This window comes from Nestor notabilis, unplaced genomic scaffold (genome assembly GCF_000696875.1).
Source record: "Nestor notabilis isolate BGI_N333 unplaced genomic scaffold, ASM69687v1 scaffold1234, whole genome shotgun sequence".
NCBI classification, from domain to species: Eukaryota; Metazoa; Chordata; class Aves; order Psittaciformes; family Psittacidae; genus Nestor; species Nestor notabilis.
In genome coordinates, this window is record NW_009924003.1 from 216 (window position 1) to 13,609 (window position 13,394).

The following is a 13,394-nucleotide window of genomic DNA, read 5'->3' on the forward strand; positions in this document are numbered from 1 at the left end:
CGTAGTCTGGGTGCGAGCTCTTAATTGTTATCTTCATGTTTAACTGTTTGCACAAATCTTTGTGAGAAGCCTTGGATTCGAGCCAAGGCTTGAAGATGGATAAGATCCTAATCATAGCGTTTTGGCACAAGCTGGAAGAATGGCACTTCAGCAGAAAGGCTTTGCAATTGAAAAGATGTATCCATGACAGCCCTCAGCCGCGTTTATCGTCAGTACTGAGTTAATTAGCCTGTTGTTCTTTTCAGATCGGTGGTTTCGTTCGGATCCAAAAACAGAGCTATTGGTGTCTCGGCTAAAAACCAGGTAGGTCGTTTTCTGCCATTTGTTCACAACAGTGAGTTGGCCAGTGCAAACTGTTGAAGTGCCAGTGGGTGTAAAGAGAGTTGGCTTGCTGTAGTTAAAACAAAAAACTTCATTCTCCTTGTCAAGCCTTTTATTTGAGAAATGCTGCGCTATGCTGCCATGCTTCCATCAGAGAGATGCAGGAAGGTTTTGTTAGACCATTACTGCTCTCTCTTTCATGTGTGGTAATATTTTCCAGTTGAACACATTCCTTTTCTGACAGCTTCAGGTCGTCAGGTTTCTTTTTGTAATGGTTGTGTGTAGGATTTTCCTTGCACTTGAAGGAAAACATTTTAAATGCTGTGTATAGGTTCTTAAAATTAGATGCAAAGGGAGAGTCTTGGCTCAGATTGTTTAAAGCTACTTGGGTACCTTACTACCTTTGATTTCACTGGAAGGTAAATGCCTGTGGTTTTGAAGGTGCAAGTCCTTAGTTCTGCCTTTTGTGGTGGGTGGGTTTTTTTTTTCCCCTCTTACTGAAATGCTCTGAAAGGTTGAATCTTTTCTTTATTAAAGTAGTATTTTCAGCTTATAAGGAGTTTAATTCTGACAAGACTTGGAATAGCTAAGTGGCTAAATAAACCATTAGGTATTGTGTGGTAGATTGTTACATAACTGCTGCTGGTGGAGGCCGAGCGTGCAGCCCCCGCTGGCCTGTGCAGATCTGTAGTAAAAGGACTGCAGTGGGTTTCCATGGAGAGAGCACTAAAAGAGACTTTCCCCCCCACACTGTAATAGCTCCCCTCTTAATTTTGATCAGCCGAGGCAATGCAAACAGGTTATGTTTTCACAAGCACACATCCATTTGGTTACAGGTTAACATTTGGAGTAATAATAAAGTCAATGCATGTGTCTATATTTTTTCATTAAATTTAATTTTAGCATTGCTTTTGTTTATTTGGCTCCTTCCAGGTTCAAGTTGGACACTAGTATGATTCATCAGTGTGCAGAAATGAGTTACTCAAACAGCAAATGATCTGAATCCTATGTGCTCCTGAGTGTGTTCCAGTAATGTTAGATTATTCTAGTAAATGCTGTTGAAAATGTGAAGATGAAAGTGAAGTAGAGTCTGTCTCCTGAATTGCATTTAAAATCATGTACTTGCAGCAATGAGCACCTGTGACTTCATTTGTCTTCAGACTAACCTTTATAAGATGTTATTATATTGATTCTTCCATGCTTGGTTGTCCTAGCTCTTGAAACCAAGTATTTTTACTAGAAGAAAGGAATATAATACTTAAATGTTCTGGTGCCTTTTATCATTTTATTTCTCTCACTGTAATTGGTCCAGTTTGGCTGATGTAAATTTACACTTTAGATGTAAATGTTTCTTTTGTAAATGTAGACATTTCTTGACATGGATAAGTGAGTTATATTTTCAGTGTCCTAGGGTGTAAAAGCTGCTTAAAAGAAGGAGTAAAATGATCCCTTTCATTTGAATAAGTTTCTTCATTAAAAAAAGGCAAAAATGCCCCTAACAAACCCCAGCAAACAAGCAAAACTAATAATAAGAGTTAAAAAAAACCCCAAACCCCAACACACCACCTCCCCGAAACAAAAAGGTTTTGATTAGTAACTTCAACAATGTGACTGTGTGAGAAAGCTCATAATAGTCAGAGGTGCTCTCTTGCTTTATCACTTGAGAAGCTGCTGTTGGGGTGAATTTTCAGAGAATTTGTTTCCTTTAGGTAAGTCTGGGTTGAGAACAGTATGTTAGTTAATAGACCATAATTCTCAGCTTGCTTAATTGTGAATAGGCAGGAAGACATCAAAACATGCGACAGACCTAATGACATACAGTTAATCTAAAAATATCTGAAGATTGTTCACTTAGAAAAGGCTCTGAGGTTAATTCTAAATTAGGCTATAAAAGCTACCAGAGTGTTTGTGCTTCTCTGACCGCTGCGTGGTAATAAGTTTTGTTTCTATGTTCTTCAGCAGTACAGCTGTGAATTACATAGCATTGAAGTACTCTGAAGTTATGGCTATAAAAATAGATGAATCCATGCCGGGAAATGATCTTGGACACAGGAACCTAAATACTCTATTGCATTAAAGTACTGGAATAGCTCCTGGCATGATTTTTGGCCTGTACTAACGCGTGCTCTCTCTAATAATTACTTAGCACTGTTTGCCAATTAGACCAAGGATGATTTCCAGTAGGGAAGTCGGGTGTAACATCTTCCTCTGCACACACAGAACTTTCCAAAAGTACTGTTGAATAGTACAGGTATGGCTTGCTTCTTTGTTAGGGAGCTTCTCTGTTGGAGAACTGTCATAGTCGCATAGTTTTCTAATATCAGATGTAGCTCAAGCTTTTTGATTCCATTATGGAAAATTTTGTGTGCAGTAAGAAGCTGATGCTTTCCTTTGAGGGTAGTGAATGCTAGAAATTTTCCTCTGGGTGCTCATAATTCGAGTTATGATGCATTCTCTTGGTGCCTGCCTAAATATATTCTGGAGAGAACAATGCACTTTTGTAGCTTCTCTCCAATAGAATAGGATTCATTCTGCTCTGAGATACTGGCAGTATCTCTTTTGGTCCAGGCTAGTTGTCTAATTTCTGTTTTGCATTGTGTTCCTGATAAAGAATGCTTCTCCAGGCCATTTGGTTCTGTGGATATACTTTTAAGTATATACTTTAAGCTGACATTGTTGCCAAAAGAGGATGTTTGTGCACTGAATCCTTCAGACTTGGAGCAAGAATTTGAGTAGCTGGTAGGTGAACATGAACAGGGAAATGACATGGTTTAAACGTAGTTCGGGGGGAAAAAAGTACATATTGAAATGTATGGAGAGATTTAGCTAGGAACTTAGTGACTGTGAAAGCAGTTGTTTGCCATTTAAGTAATGGGATGAGGTGGCTGAGGTTTGGAGTGCCAGTTTACAAGCATTGCAACTACTTGTGAAGCTGGTTGTTGTCTTTAACTGTTTGAATTCTATCTAAATTCTGTCATGCAGCTGCTGAGGTGAGCAGCTCTGGTGCCAGTGCAGTTGGCAGCAGAGCATTCTGGTGGGTGGTGGTCCTGAATTAGGGGGACCTCTGGGCATCTAGGAGAGACACCAGCAGCCTGTGGCTCAGGCTAGAGCAGCTGATGGCATCTCATTCCTGGAGCAACAGTGGCCAAGCCCTGCTGTCCCCTGTGTCTGTCCCCCTGTTCCCCCAAGGAAAAAGCTTGGGGTGCACCAGTGACTAGAGTGGGTGAACAGGGCGTGGTGTGGCAGTAATAATTACTATTAATAGTAATACCAGTTGTTCTCTGGGTACCCGCCCCTGAGCTGGAAGACAGGGAGCAGAATGAAGTCCCCGTAATCCAAAGGGAAGTGGTCAGTGACCTGCTACACCACTTTGACACACACAAGTGTATTAGGGCCAGATGGGATCCACCCAAGGCTCCTGAGGGAGCTGGCTGAAGTGCTCACTGAGCCACTTTCCGTCATTTATCAGCAGTCCTGGCTAACCGGGGAGGACCCAGTGGACTGGAGGTAGCAAATGTTATGCCTATCTACAAGAACGGCTGGAAGGGGGATTTGGGGAACTGCAGGCCTGTCAGCCTGACCTCAGTGCCAGGGAAGGTGATGGAGCAGATCATCTTGAGTGCCATCATGCCATCACAGGTTATGTATGGGACAACCAATTGATGAGGCCCAGTTAGCATGCATTTATGAAAGGTAGGTCCTGCTTGGCAAATCTCATCTCTTTTTATGATGCGACCCATTTGGTGCACGAGGGAAAGACTGTGGATGCTCTCTACCTCAACTTTAGCATAAAGCCTTTCACACCATTTCCCACAGCATTCTCCTGGAGAAACTGTCTGCTCATGGTTTGGGTGGGGGTGGGTGTTTGCTGTGTAAAAATCTGTCTGGATGGCCAAGCCGGAAGAGTGGTGGGGAATGGAGTTAAATCCAGTTGGCATCTGGTCAAAGTGGTGTTCCCCAGAGCTCGGTATTTGGGCCAGTTCTGTTTTGTCTTTATTAACAATCTGGACAAGGGGATCGAGTGCCCCTCAGTGAATTTGCAGATGACACCAAGCTGAGCAGGACTATTGATCTGCCAGAGGATAGGAAGGCTCTGCAGAGGGATCTGGACAGGCTGGATTGATTAGTCAAGGCCAGCTGTGTGAGGTTCAACAAGGCAGAGTGCCCGGTCCTGCACTTGGGCCACAACAACCCAGTGCAATGCTACAGGCTTGGAGAAGAATGGCTGGAAAGCTGCTTGGCAGAAAGGGACCTGGGGGTGCTGACTGACAGAGCTGAACATGAGCCAGCAGTGCGCCGGCAGCCAAGAAGGCCGAGAGCATCTTTGCCTGTATCAAAAACAATGTGTGGCGAGCAGGGCCAGGGAAGTGATTGTTCCCCTGTACTTGGCACTGGTGAGGCAGTACCTTGAATACTGTGTTAGTTTTGGGCCCCTCACTACAAGACAGACAGTGAGGTGCTGGAATGTATCCAAAGAAGGGCAACGAAGGTGGTGATGGGTCTAGGGAACAAGTCCTGTGAGGAGCAGCTGAGGGTTGTTTCCCTGGAGAAAAGAAGGTTCAGAGGGACCTTCTGGCTCTCTACCTGACAGGAGGTTGTATCGAGGTGGGTGTCAGTCTGTTCTCCCAAGTAATGAGTGATGGGACAAGAGGAAATGGCCTCAAGTTGCTTCAGGGGAGGTTTAGATGGATATTAGTAAAAAATTCTTCACTAAAAGGATTGTCAAGCACTGGAACAGGCTGCCCAGGGCAGTGGTGGCATCGCCATCCCTGGCAGTGTTTAAAAGACATGTAGATGTGGTGCTTAGGGACATAGTTTACTGGTGGACTTGGCATTGCTATGTTAACGAGTGGACTCAATGACCATAAAAGTCTTTTCCAACCTTAACAATTCTATGGTTTTAAATTGGGTGACTGTAGTACTGGATACTAAAGATCCTCTTACTGCTTGCCTGATTGCTCCAAGGTTTTAGAGATGCTGCTATAATCCTTATAATCATTAATATATAATGGTCTGTAATAATCTGTGTCTGTGACTTGTATAATCTTTTGTAGTAATGAACTCATATAAAGAACCAGATAGTAATTACAGGTGTTGCATAAACATGTGACAAGTGAGCAAGCAGTTGGTTTAAAACTTGGCTGATGCTGCAGATTGATTAACAGTGGATTTCTAAATTTCCTGTTTTTCTTTACAGCAAATTACTCATGCACATAACACAGTTTCTAACTTCAAGAGATTCCATGGCCGTGCATTTAATGATCCTTTTGTTCAAAAGGAAAAAGAGAAGTTGAGCTATGATTTGGTTCCTATGAAGAATGGTGGAGTTGGAGTAAAGGTAAATTTGCAGTATATGTTTTGGGCTTTTATAGCTAAATTTAAAAGTTTACACTTCAGCACCTACTCATGAAAATACAGGTTTCGTTTAGTTATCCTAGAGGTTTTCTTTAGCCTTTCTCTTAAAGAGCTTTTGTTTGAATAGAAAGCTTCATCTTGAAATAGCAGATGTTAACTATCAAATTAAGGTTCATTTGCAAGTAATTGCTGAAATGTGAGCTTCCCTGTTGGCAAATTGCACATCCATCTCAAAACATACCAGAAAAAACACTGCTAAGATAATTATGAGGTCGTATGGTTTTACTTCAAACTATTAACCTTTCTGTCACTCTCGTGTGGAATGCATTGCAACAATCTAATTACATGGTTACAAATTCCTTGTAAAGTAGCAGGAACTCTTCTTTAGAATAATTGCTGTAAATGCGTGACATGTCTGTGTTTAGTGGACTGCTTGATATAAGTTACTTGCAACAGATGTTCAAAACCAGTTTATACCACATTACAGGTACAAATTGCTTACATTTCAAGGAGTTTGCTTTTCATGGAATAGGTACAGTTAAATAACAGCATATTCATTTACAGAAGTATACAAAAATATTGATAATGAAGCCCTGCTGGCATAACAGACAGTGCTGTTTCACTAATGAAGACTCTATTTAGGGCTGTGAATTTGGTTTGCTGCCTTTCTCCATATCTTGAACTGATGCCCCAAAACTTCAGTATCTATCAGGCCTAGGTGACAAATATATTACAGAAGAGATGATACAGTTATTCCATTGACTGGAAGGGTAGTCAAGCTTTACAAAAGAGGAGATGCTTTTTCTTATGCTGTCTATACTCTTGTGAAATTAACAGGTAAATGCAGACAGAAACTAATGTTTTCTTTTAGTTGCAGTGTGTAGTCTTTTAGTCTATGAGAAAGTCTAGTACTGGGAAACAGTGCTACTTGGTTTTTCTTTGTTCTCTGGCTATTTGGAGAACTTAGTGTTTTTCTAGTTAACTGGTAAAAAGTTTTAAGTAACATCCAGTAATACTAAGATATTTAGAGAACAATTTTTCTATTAAAACTGAAATGATTGGGGTTTTTTTTCTCCCTGAGTTGGATTGTTGTAAATAAAAGGCAAGTGCTATTTTCAAGAATCAGTTGTGACATATTCCTTCACTTCATCATTGCTATTTATTCAATTACACACTAAAATGGTGGTTCAAGTAATTTGGTAAGGGAGCAACAAGTGACCTTTTTGCTGAGCTTCACCTTAAGCTTTTAGTTGTTTTACATGCGTAGGTGAACTGTTGTGGTGCAGTTCTTCCTTTCAGAGATTCTTCACGTATTTGAGCAGAAGCATTAACATGTCAGGAAAATAGCAAGAAATTCTGGACTTTTTTGCAGTTGGCAGCAGTTTGAAAATGGATAGTTATTTTTACTACTTTGGCATAATGCTGTGTAACCATGTCTAGCTTTAGTTACAACTTAGACTTGTGCCACTTTTTGAATCACTTCCTAGCCATTTCCTTTGTCTGTAGACTTGATACGGTTCTTAATGCTGTAAGCCTGAACATGGAATTATTAGACACTCAACTGGGAAATTAAATTGGAAAGTGAAGTTCTATAATGAAATAATTAAGCATGTCATGGTTGCTAGAGTATTAGCAGTGTATCAAACAACATTAAACATAAGTAATTTTTCCTCCAGTTCAAATAATGGAATTATTTTACCTATTTCTTCTATCCAGGTCATGTACATGGAGGAGGAGCATATTTTTAGTGTGGAACAGATATCAGCTATGTTATTGACGAAATTAAAGGAGACAGCAGAGAGTAACCTGAAAAAGCCAGTAACAGACTGTGTTATTTCTGTAAGTAATTGTAACACACAAGAACTTTGTCTTTTAACGTCTGCTATTGAGCACATTCTGTTTCTATTCGTGTAGAGTGAAAAAGAATGCTGCATAAGCACTTAGAAAGGGATTAATCCTAACTAGCTTTAGAGCTTTTGGCTTAAAGAAATCCCAGGGCCGCTTCTGTATTCCAGACACTGACCCACTTCATTAACTTATTCTCTGGGAGGTGTTTGAACTTTCAGACCCAAAACATTTCTGGGATCCAGGTACATACCCTTCTGCTGCAGTTTGTTTCCATGACTAAGCACACTAATTACTCATAAAAGACACCTCTGCTTATTGAAGTTTGCCCTTTGGCAGCTGAAAACCTTAATTTCTGTCCTGCTTATGTTCATCCTCTCAGTAAGTTAATTTGTTTTTCAATTTATGACTGCACAGAAAATTACCTCAGATACAGAACAGTCATTCCATTGCAAAGCCTGAGTATAAAATAACGTCTGTCTCTGGATTCTCAATGATTCTTTGAATAACACTGTCTCATGTTGCATCTAGGAATATTTAGTTCTGTTATTAAAAGAGACTGTTCTCCAGTTAATACCTGGAAAGTGTCTTGTAATATATGTAGTTTCTGTCCCTGAGGATATGAGAGGTCACTTTCCAGTGCCAGTGCTAGAGATGTGTAGCAAATTTTCAACAACATATTCCTCTTGTCTAATTCCATCTCAGCTTGATTGAGTAGAATATTTGAAGTCTTGATTGAGTACAGTAGTTGTATGTCAAAAGACTTGCAGTGATCAAGTGTCTTCCTTGAAGAGGAGAGTTGAATACAATTTTTAAATTAATACTTTCAAATAAACATTGTGATGTCTCATTTTCTGGAAATAACTTCCCATTCTTTCTTTATTCAGGTTCCATCATTTTTCACAGATGCTGAAAGGAGGTCCCTTCTAGATGCAGCTCAGATTGTTGGATTAAATTGTCTTAGATTAATGAATGACATGACAGCAGGTGAGTAGGGTAAAACAGCAGTTTCTGCAAATGAAAGGTGTGATGGGGAGTGCATTTAGCTACTTTAAGAAACAGGACTGACTTGAAAGATCAGACATGAGATGAACATTCTAAAAGCTTGTTGCTTTTCTGTTAGTTTACAGTCTTTTATTTAATGTTTTCTGTGTGATGGGGGAGAAGAAATGAAGATACAGTGATAGTTATCTCACTGAGTACTTAGGAGTCACCATGTGTGTCTGGACTTCTTGTCCATTTACTTTACTGTCCAGATTTCATGAAAGAAACCTTGTAATGTACAGTTGTGGGATTTAGGAAGCTCCTTGATTAAGCATCAACACTTAGGAATTTCCAAGGCTTCTGTCAGTATAGGTGTGGTTTTAAAACACACGCACACACAAAAGGCAATTAATCTCCTTTGCTACTCTGTTTGGAACTCTAAAATCACATTGGCAGAACCAAGAGTTTATTTGGTCTTTCTTAAAAAAAGCATTTTTACCTGCATCTTTCTATTTGCATTTCGTGAGAGAGCATTTGTGCCTTGGTTTTTAAATGACATAATAACTAGCACTTGATTCATTGTGCAAGGCTTGGGAAGTAGAGATCTGTAACAGAAGACAATTACTTTTCTGTTCCTACTGTCCACATTAGCTAGATAAGTAGGGAAAAGTTTACTTCAGAAGAATGTCACATGTGAGCATGTTTGGTGCACATCAGCTGGAATTATGCTTTTGAATTTTGTATTATATTTTTTTAGGAGTAAAGCAATCTTAAATATGCATTGATTGAGTAGTATCTTAAAACGTTTTTCCAGAATCAGTTTCAGATGAGTATCTACATGGTAACATATAGGATTCCTAGTAAATAGTTGCTTCATCAGTATTATGGTCTCTGCATTGAACACTGTATTTGCACCTAATGAAGAGCAAATCTGACAGTATGATTGCAAAAGCCATAGATAAATGTTTCTGTCATTTAGCTTCATTTTTTGTTTGTATAGCAGAGATTGTTACAGAGAACATGTGTAGTATGAATTCTTGAGCTGGGTGAGTGTGGACCGCACAGCAGGTACGCTTTGTCCCACGTGCCTGTATTCTTCTGAATTGTAGGCTTTTACATCTCTCAGGTAATTGTGGAGAGGGAGGAGGAAGTAGAAAATATCCAGCCCTCTATTTTTAACCTTTCAATTCTGTTTTCAAAATGCTTATGAAGAAACTGTATCCATAAAGAAAAAAGAAGTTAGTTTAGCACTGGGGGAGAAGGTGTTTATGACCTTAGCAGTCCCCAAAGAGTACCTTTCCAACCTCTTTCTGTATTGAAACAAAAATAATCCTTCACACCCAATTCAGAGATGACCTTTCATGATACAAACCGATTAAAGGCCTAGGGCTTGCAAAAAAAGGCATTTTCACTTCCTTTCTGCTTGTCAGAACATATCAAACCATCACAAAAGCAGGTAGCTCTTTCCTCTTCTTAGCAGCACCAGCAGACTTTCTTTACTGTGTAGCATATAGCATTTCTGATTTTCTTTTCTTTACCTTGCAAGGCTAGTGAGTGCCAGCTGAGTTTTTCTGATATTTTACATGTAAGAATCTTTGATTATATCTCTGGGGAAGAGGTCCTGAAGTACAGTAGGGCATAAAAAAATGTAGTTGTTTGTTTTTAATGAAAGGCAAATTCTGCTGAGACTTACCAAGTTCTTAAATTTATTTTTTAGCTTGGAAACAAAGGCAGTGTATTCAGTTTGTTCAGAAATAAAAATGTTATCTGAAAGAACAGACCAGTACATAATTTCGGTCAAATCTAGATCTCAAGGATATAACAGATACATTTTGTGAAATAGTTTCTGGTTTTAATTACCCACCTTTTAATGACTGCTTGTGGGAGGGATTAATGTGCACTGGTACTGTGTTTTTATAGACCCCAAAGCATCCACACAGGTAGGAATGAGTGCACCAACTGCAGGGGGACTTTGTTAGACACCAGAATCCATAAATCCTAAGTCTCTGATTAGTGTGAAACTTGTCTGTCCTTGTTCCACATGGTCTAGAACTAGTGCTTTTGATGTGAGAGAGGGAGTTGGTGTCCCCATCTCCTGAAGTGAGAGAATGTCAGTGTGGACTGTGAAACATTGCTCTTCAGAGCATGTATTCCCACCTTATGATTTTGTCTAATGCTCTAGTTCTCTTGCCTGATAATCTGTCTAGTATCCTGGCTATTACCTTGGGATTTTTTCAGTCACGCATAAATGTACATTCTTGCACATTCTATCTCACGCAGAAGTCTCAGCCTTTCCTGCATAACCATGTAGCCAAGGCTCTCTAGGGTTTTATTTATCTTCAGTTATGTCATCAGCTTCTTGCCTAGCTTTGACACTGCTATCCATCCAGAATGAATGCTGCTGCAAAGCTGCGTTCTGTCTTATGACTTCATCAGCCTGTGTTTTCATGCCCCACTGGCTTCTGTTTTACACTTCTGATGTGCTTCATGAACTGTGTGTCCCTGCTAATTCTGTATAGGCTGCGGTTCTTATCCTTTGTAGCCTCTGCTGACCATTTTTACCATTCTTATATAAAACCCTCATGCCTGGGAGGTATTCCTTGTAAATACAAAACTGAGTTTGGGTTTTGTTGTAAAGATGCTTAGGTTTCAATTACTATGCAAAGCAGAAAAAAAAAGTCAATCAACAGATCGAAGTTTGTGGCTTATTTTTGCATGCTTAAACACTTCGAGAGCATATACATGACTGAGGAAGGAATACATGACTGAGGAAGGATGTTATGCTTCTCAGATTCTAAAACATCTATTAATGGAATAAAGGTTCTGTGGAGGTAAGACCTTGCATAGGTACTTGTCTGGATTTGTCTTGCTGCTCTTGATCCTGTAGCTTAATATTCACAGGGATGTGATGGCATGCAATTGGAGACTCACTAGAGATTGCATGGATAATATGCTATTTTTCTTGCAGTGGCTCTAAATTATGGAATTTATAAACAAGACCTTCCAGCTGCTGAAGAGAAGCCACGGATAGTTGTGTTTGTTGATATGGGACATTCTGCATTTCAAGTATCAGCCTGTGCGTTCAACAAGAGTAAACTAAAGGTAATAAGATTAAATGAAAATGAAAGAGTCTATCAGACATTAGAATAAAATAGCCTGTAAAACTGCCTTGGTTTTAAAATTCTGAAATAATTTAATGCATGGGGTGTGGTAAGAAGTCAAAAGGTGAAGATTTTTATCACTATTCTTCATTTCATTAAGATGGTTTAAAGTAGAGGCTGTAAATTCATTGCAATACACCAGTGTAAGATATACAATATAACTGCTCTAATTTAGTTTTATCTAAATGAGTGTGTGCATGGATTAAAACTGGATGGTTAGGATTGTCACCTAGTTACTTAGTCTTACTTCCACTGTAAAAGTGAAGAGCAATTTTTGGCTGCTGTGGTTGATAGAAGTGCTTAAGCCTGTGCACTGGGAGATAGGCTGATTTGTCCCCAACCTTTTTTGAAGCAGAGACTTGCTGAGGTTGGAAGACTGCATTTGATTTTTACTGAGTATAAGACTAAATAATTGTGTTCTTTCAGGTGCTTGGCACAGCATTTGACCCTTTCCTAGGTGGAAGAAACTTTGATGGAAAGCTGGTAGATCACTTCTGTGCAGAAATAAAATCAAAGTACAAACTGGATCCAAAAGCAAAAGTTCGAGCTCTTCTTCGTCTGTATCAGGAATGTGAGAAGCTGAAGAAACTAATGAGTTCAAATAGCACAGACATTCCCCTAAATATTGAGTGTTTCATGAATGATACTGATGTATCTGGAAAAATGAACAGGTGAGTTCTGTACAAGACAAGCTTTGGTGGCTATATTTCTTTAAACAAGTGTTTCCTTCCATGTTTGAAAGAAACTTACTGTGCTAAAAAATTAATTAAGCACAAGTGCTGAATAGCTGTGGCATTTTTGTAATGCTAAAATAAGTAAGGCCATGAAATGTAATGCTCAGCTACCCAAGCAATGTTTCAGTGTAATAATGCATGCATAAGAAACTTGGATTCTTTTTGTAGACTAACATATTCTTAAAACCATGGATAGGTGCATGCAAACCAGACCCGGGGGGTTGGCTGCATGTTTAGGCCTCCTGCGTATTTTAGGTAACCTAAATCCCATAGTGCTCTTAAGATAACAAAAATTGAAGCTTTGTTCCTTTTTACTATTCTTACTGCACTGTGGATATTGGCAGAGAAATGGAGGATAGAAATAGTGAAGGGTGACTTGATTATGGTCTGAGTGTAAATGAAGTCTGTGTGTGTGTGTGTGTGTATGTCTGTCTCTCTACTGCACACGCTCACAGGGACAACTTGTAGTCACTGTTAGTCCTGTAACTACTGCCAAGAGGGTGGTAATGAGTGGGTTTTTTTCCCTTCCAGTATTTAGGCAACAGTTTTTCATTGTAAAGGAAGTATCAGTGTTTTCTGATTTCTTACCTGTAATATCTGCTGTGAGGCAAATATATAGTACCTTTCCAAAAAATACCTTTGTCTTGCATAACTACATTGATAGCAGCATAGGAAAATCTGTAAGAGGCTGTTCGTGTATGACCTTGTCCGTGGTTGTCACTTCAGTCTACTCATAGGAGTTTAGCTTTAAGTCTCTCTGCAGTGTAGTTAACAAGCCTGGTCAGCATCGGTTTGGAAACAATACCAGGAAATCTTGGTGGAACAGGCGTTCTTTGGTTGATTCTGATTCTTTCCTTAGGTCACAGTTTGAAGAATTATGTGCTGACCTGCTGCAAAGGATAGAGATACCTTTGCTTTCATTAATGGAACAAACACAACTGAAAGTGGAAGATGTAACTGCTGTAGAGATTGTGGGAGGAGCAACCCGCATTCC

General features: G+C 39.5%; 1 protein-coding gene across 1 annotated transcript in view; it reads left to right on the forward strand.

The window, feature by feature from the left end:
• Positions 1-252: 252 nt before the first annotated feature.
• HSPH1 (heat shock 105kDa/110kDa protein 1) overlaps positions 253-13,394 on the forward strand; it is a 24,269-nt gene continuing 11,127 nt past the window's right edge. Inside the window, 7 exon segments of the mRNA XM_010012417.1 lie at positions 253-303; positions 5,519-5,659; positions 7,393-7,515; positions 8,409-8,508; positions 11,474-11,607; positions 12,093-12,337; positions 13,260-13,394. The exon segment at positions 13,260-13,394 is cut by the window's right edge and continues 1 nt beyond it. Of these exon segments, the coding sequence (XP_010010719.1) occupies positions 5,633-5,659; positions 7,393-7,515; positions 8,409-8,508; positions 11,474-11,607; positions 12,093-12,337; positions 13,260-13,394 (764 nt within the window). The 5' untranslated portion in view covers positions 253-303; positions 5,519-5,632.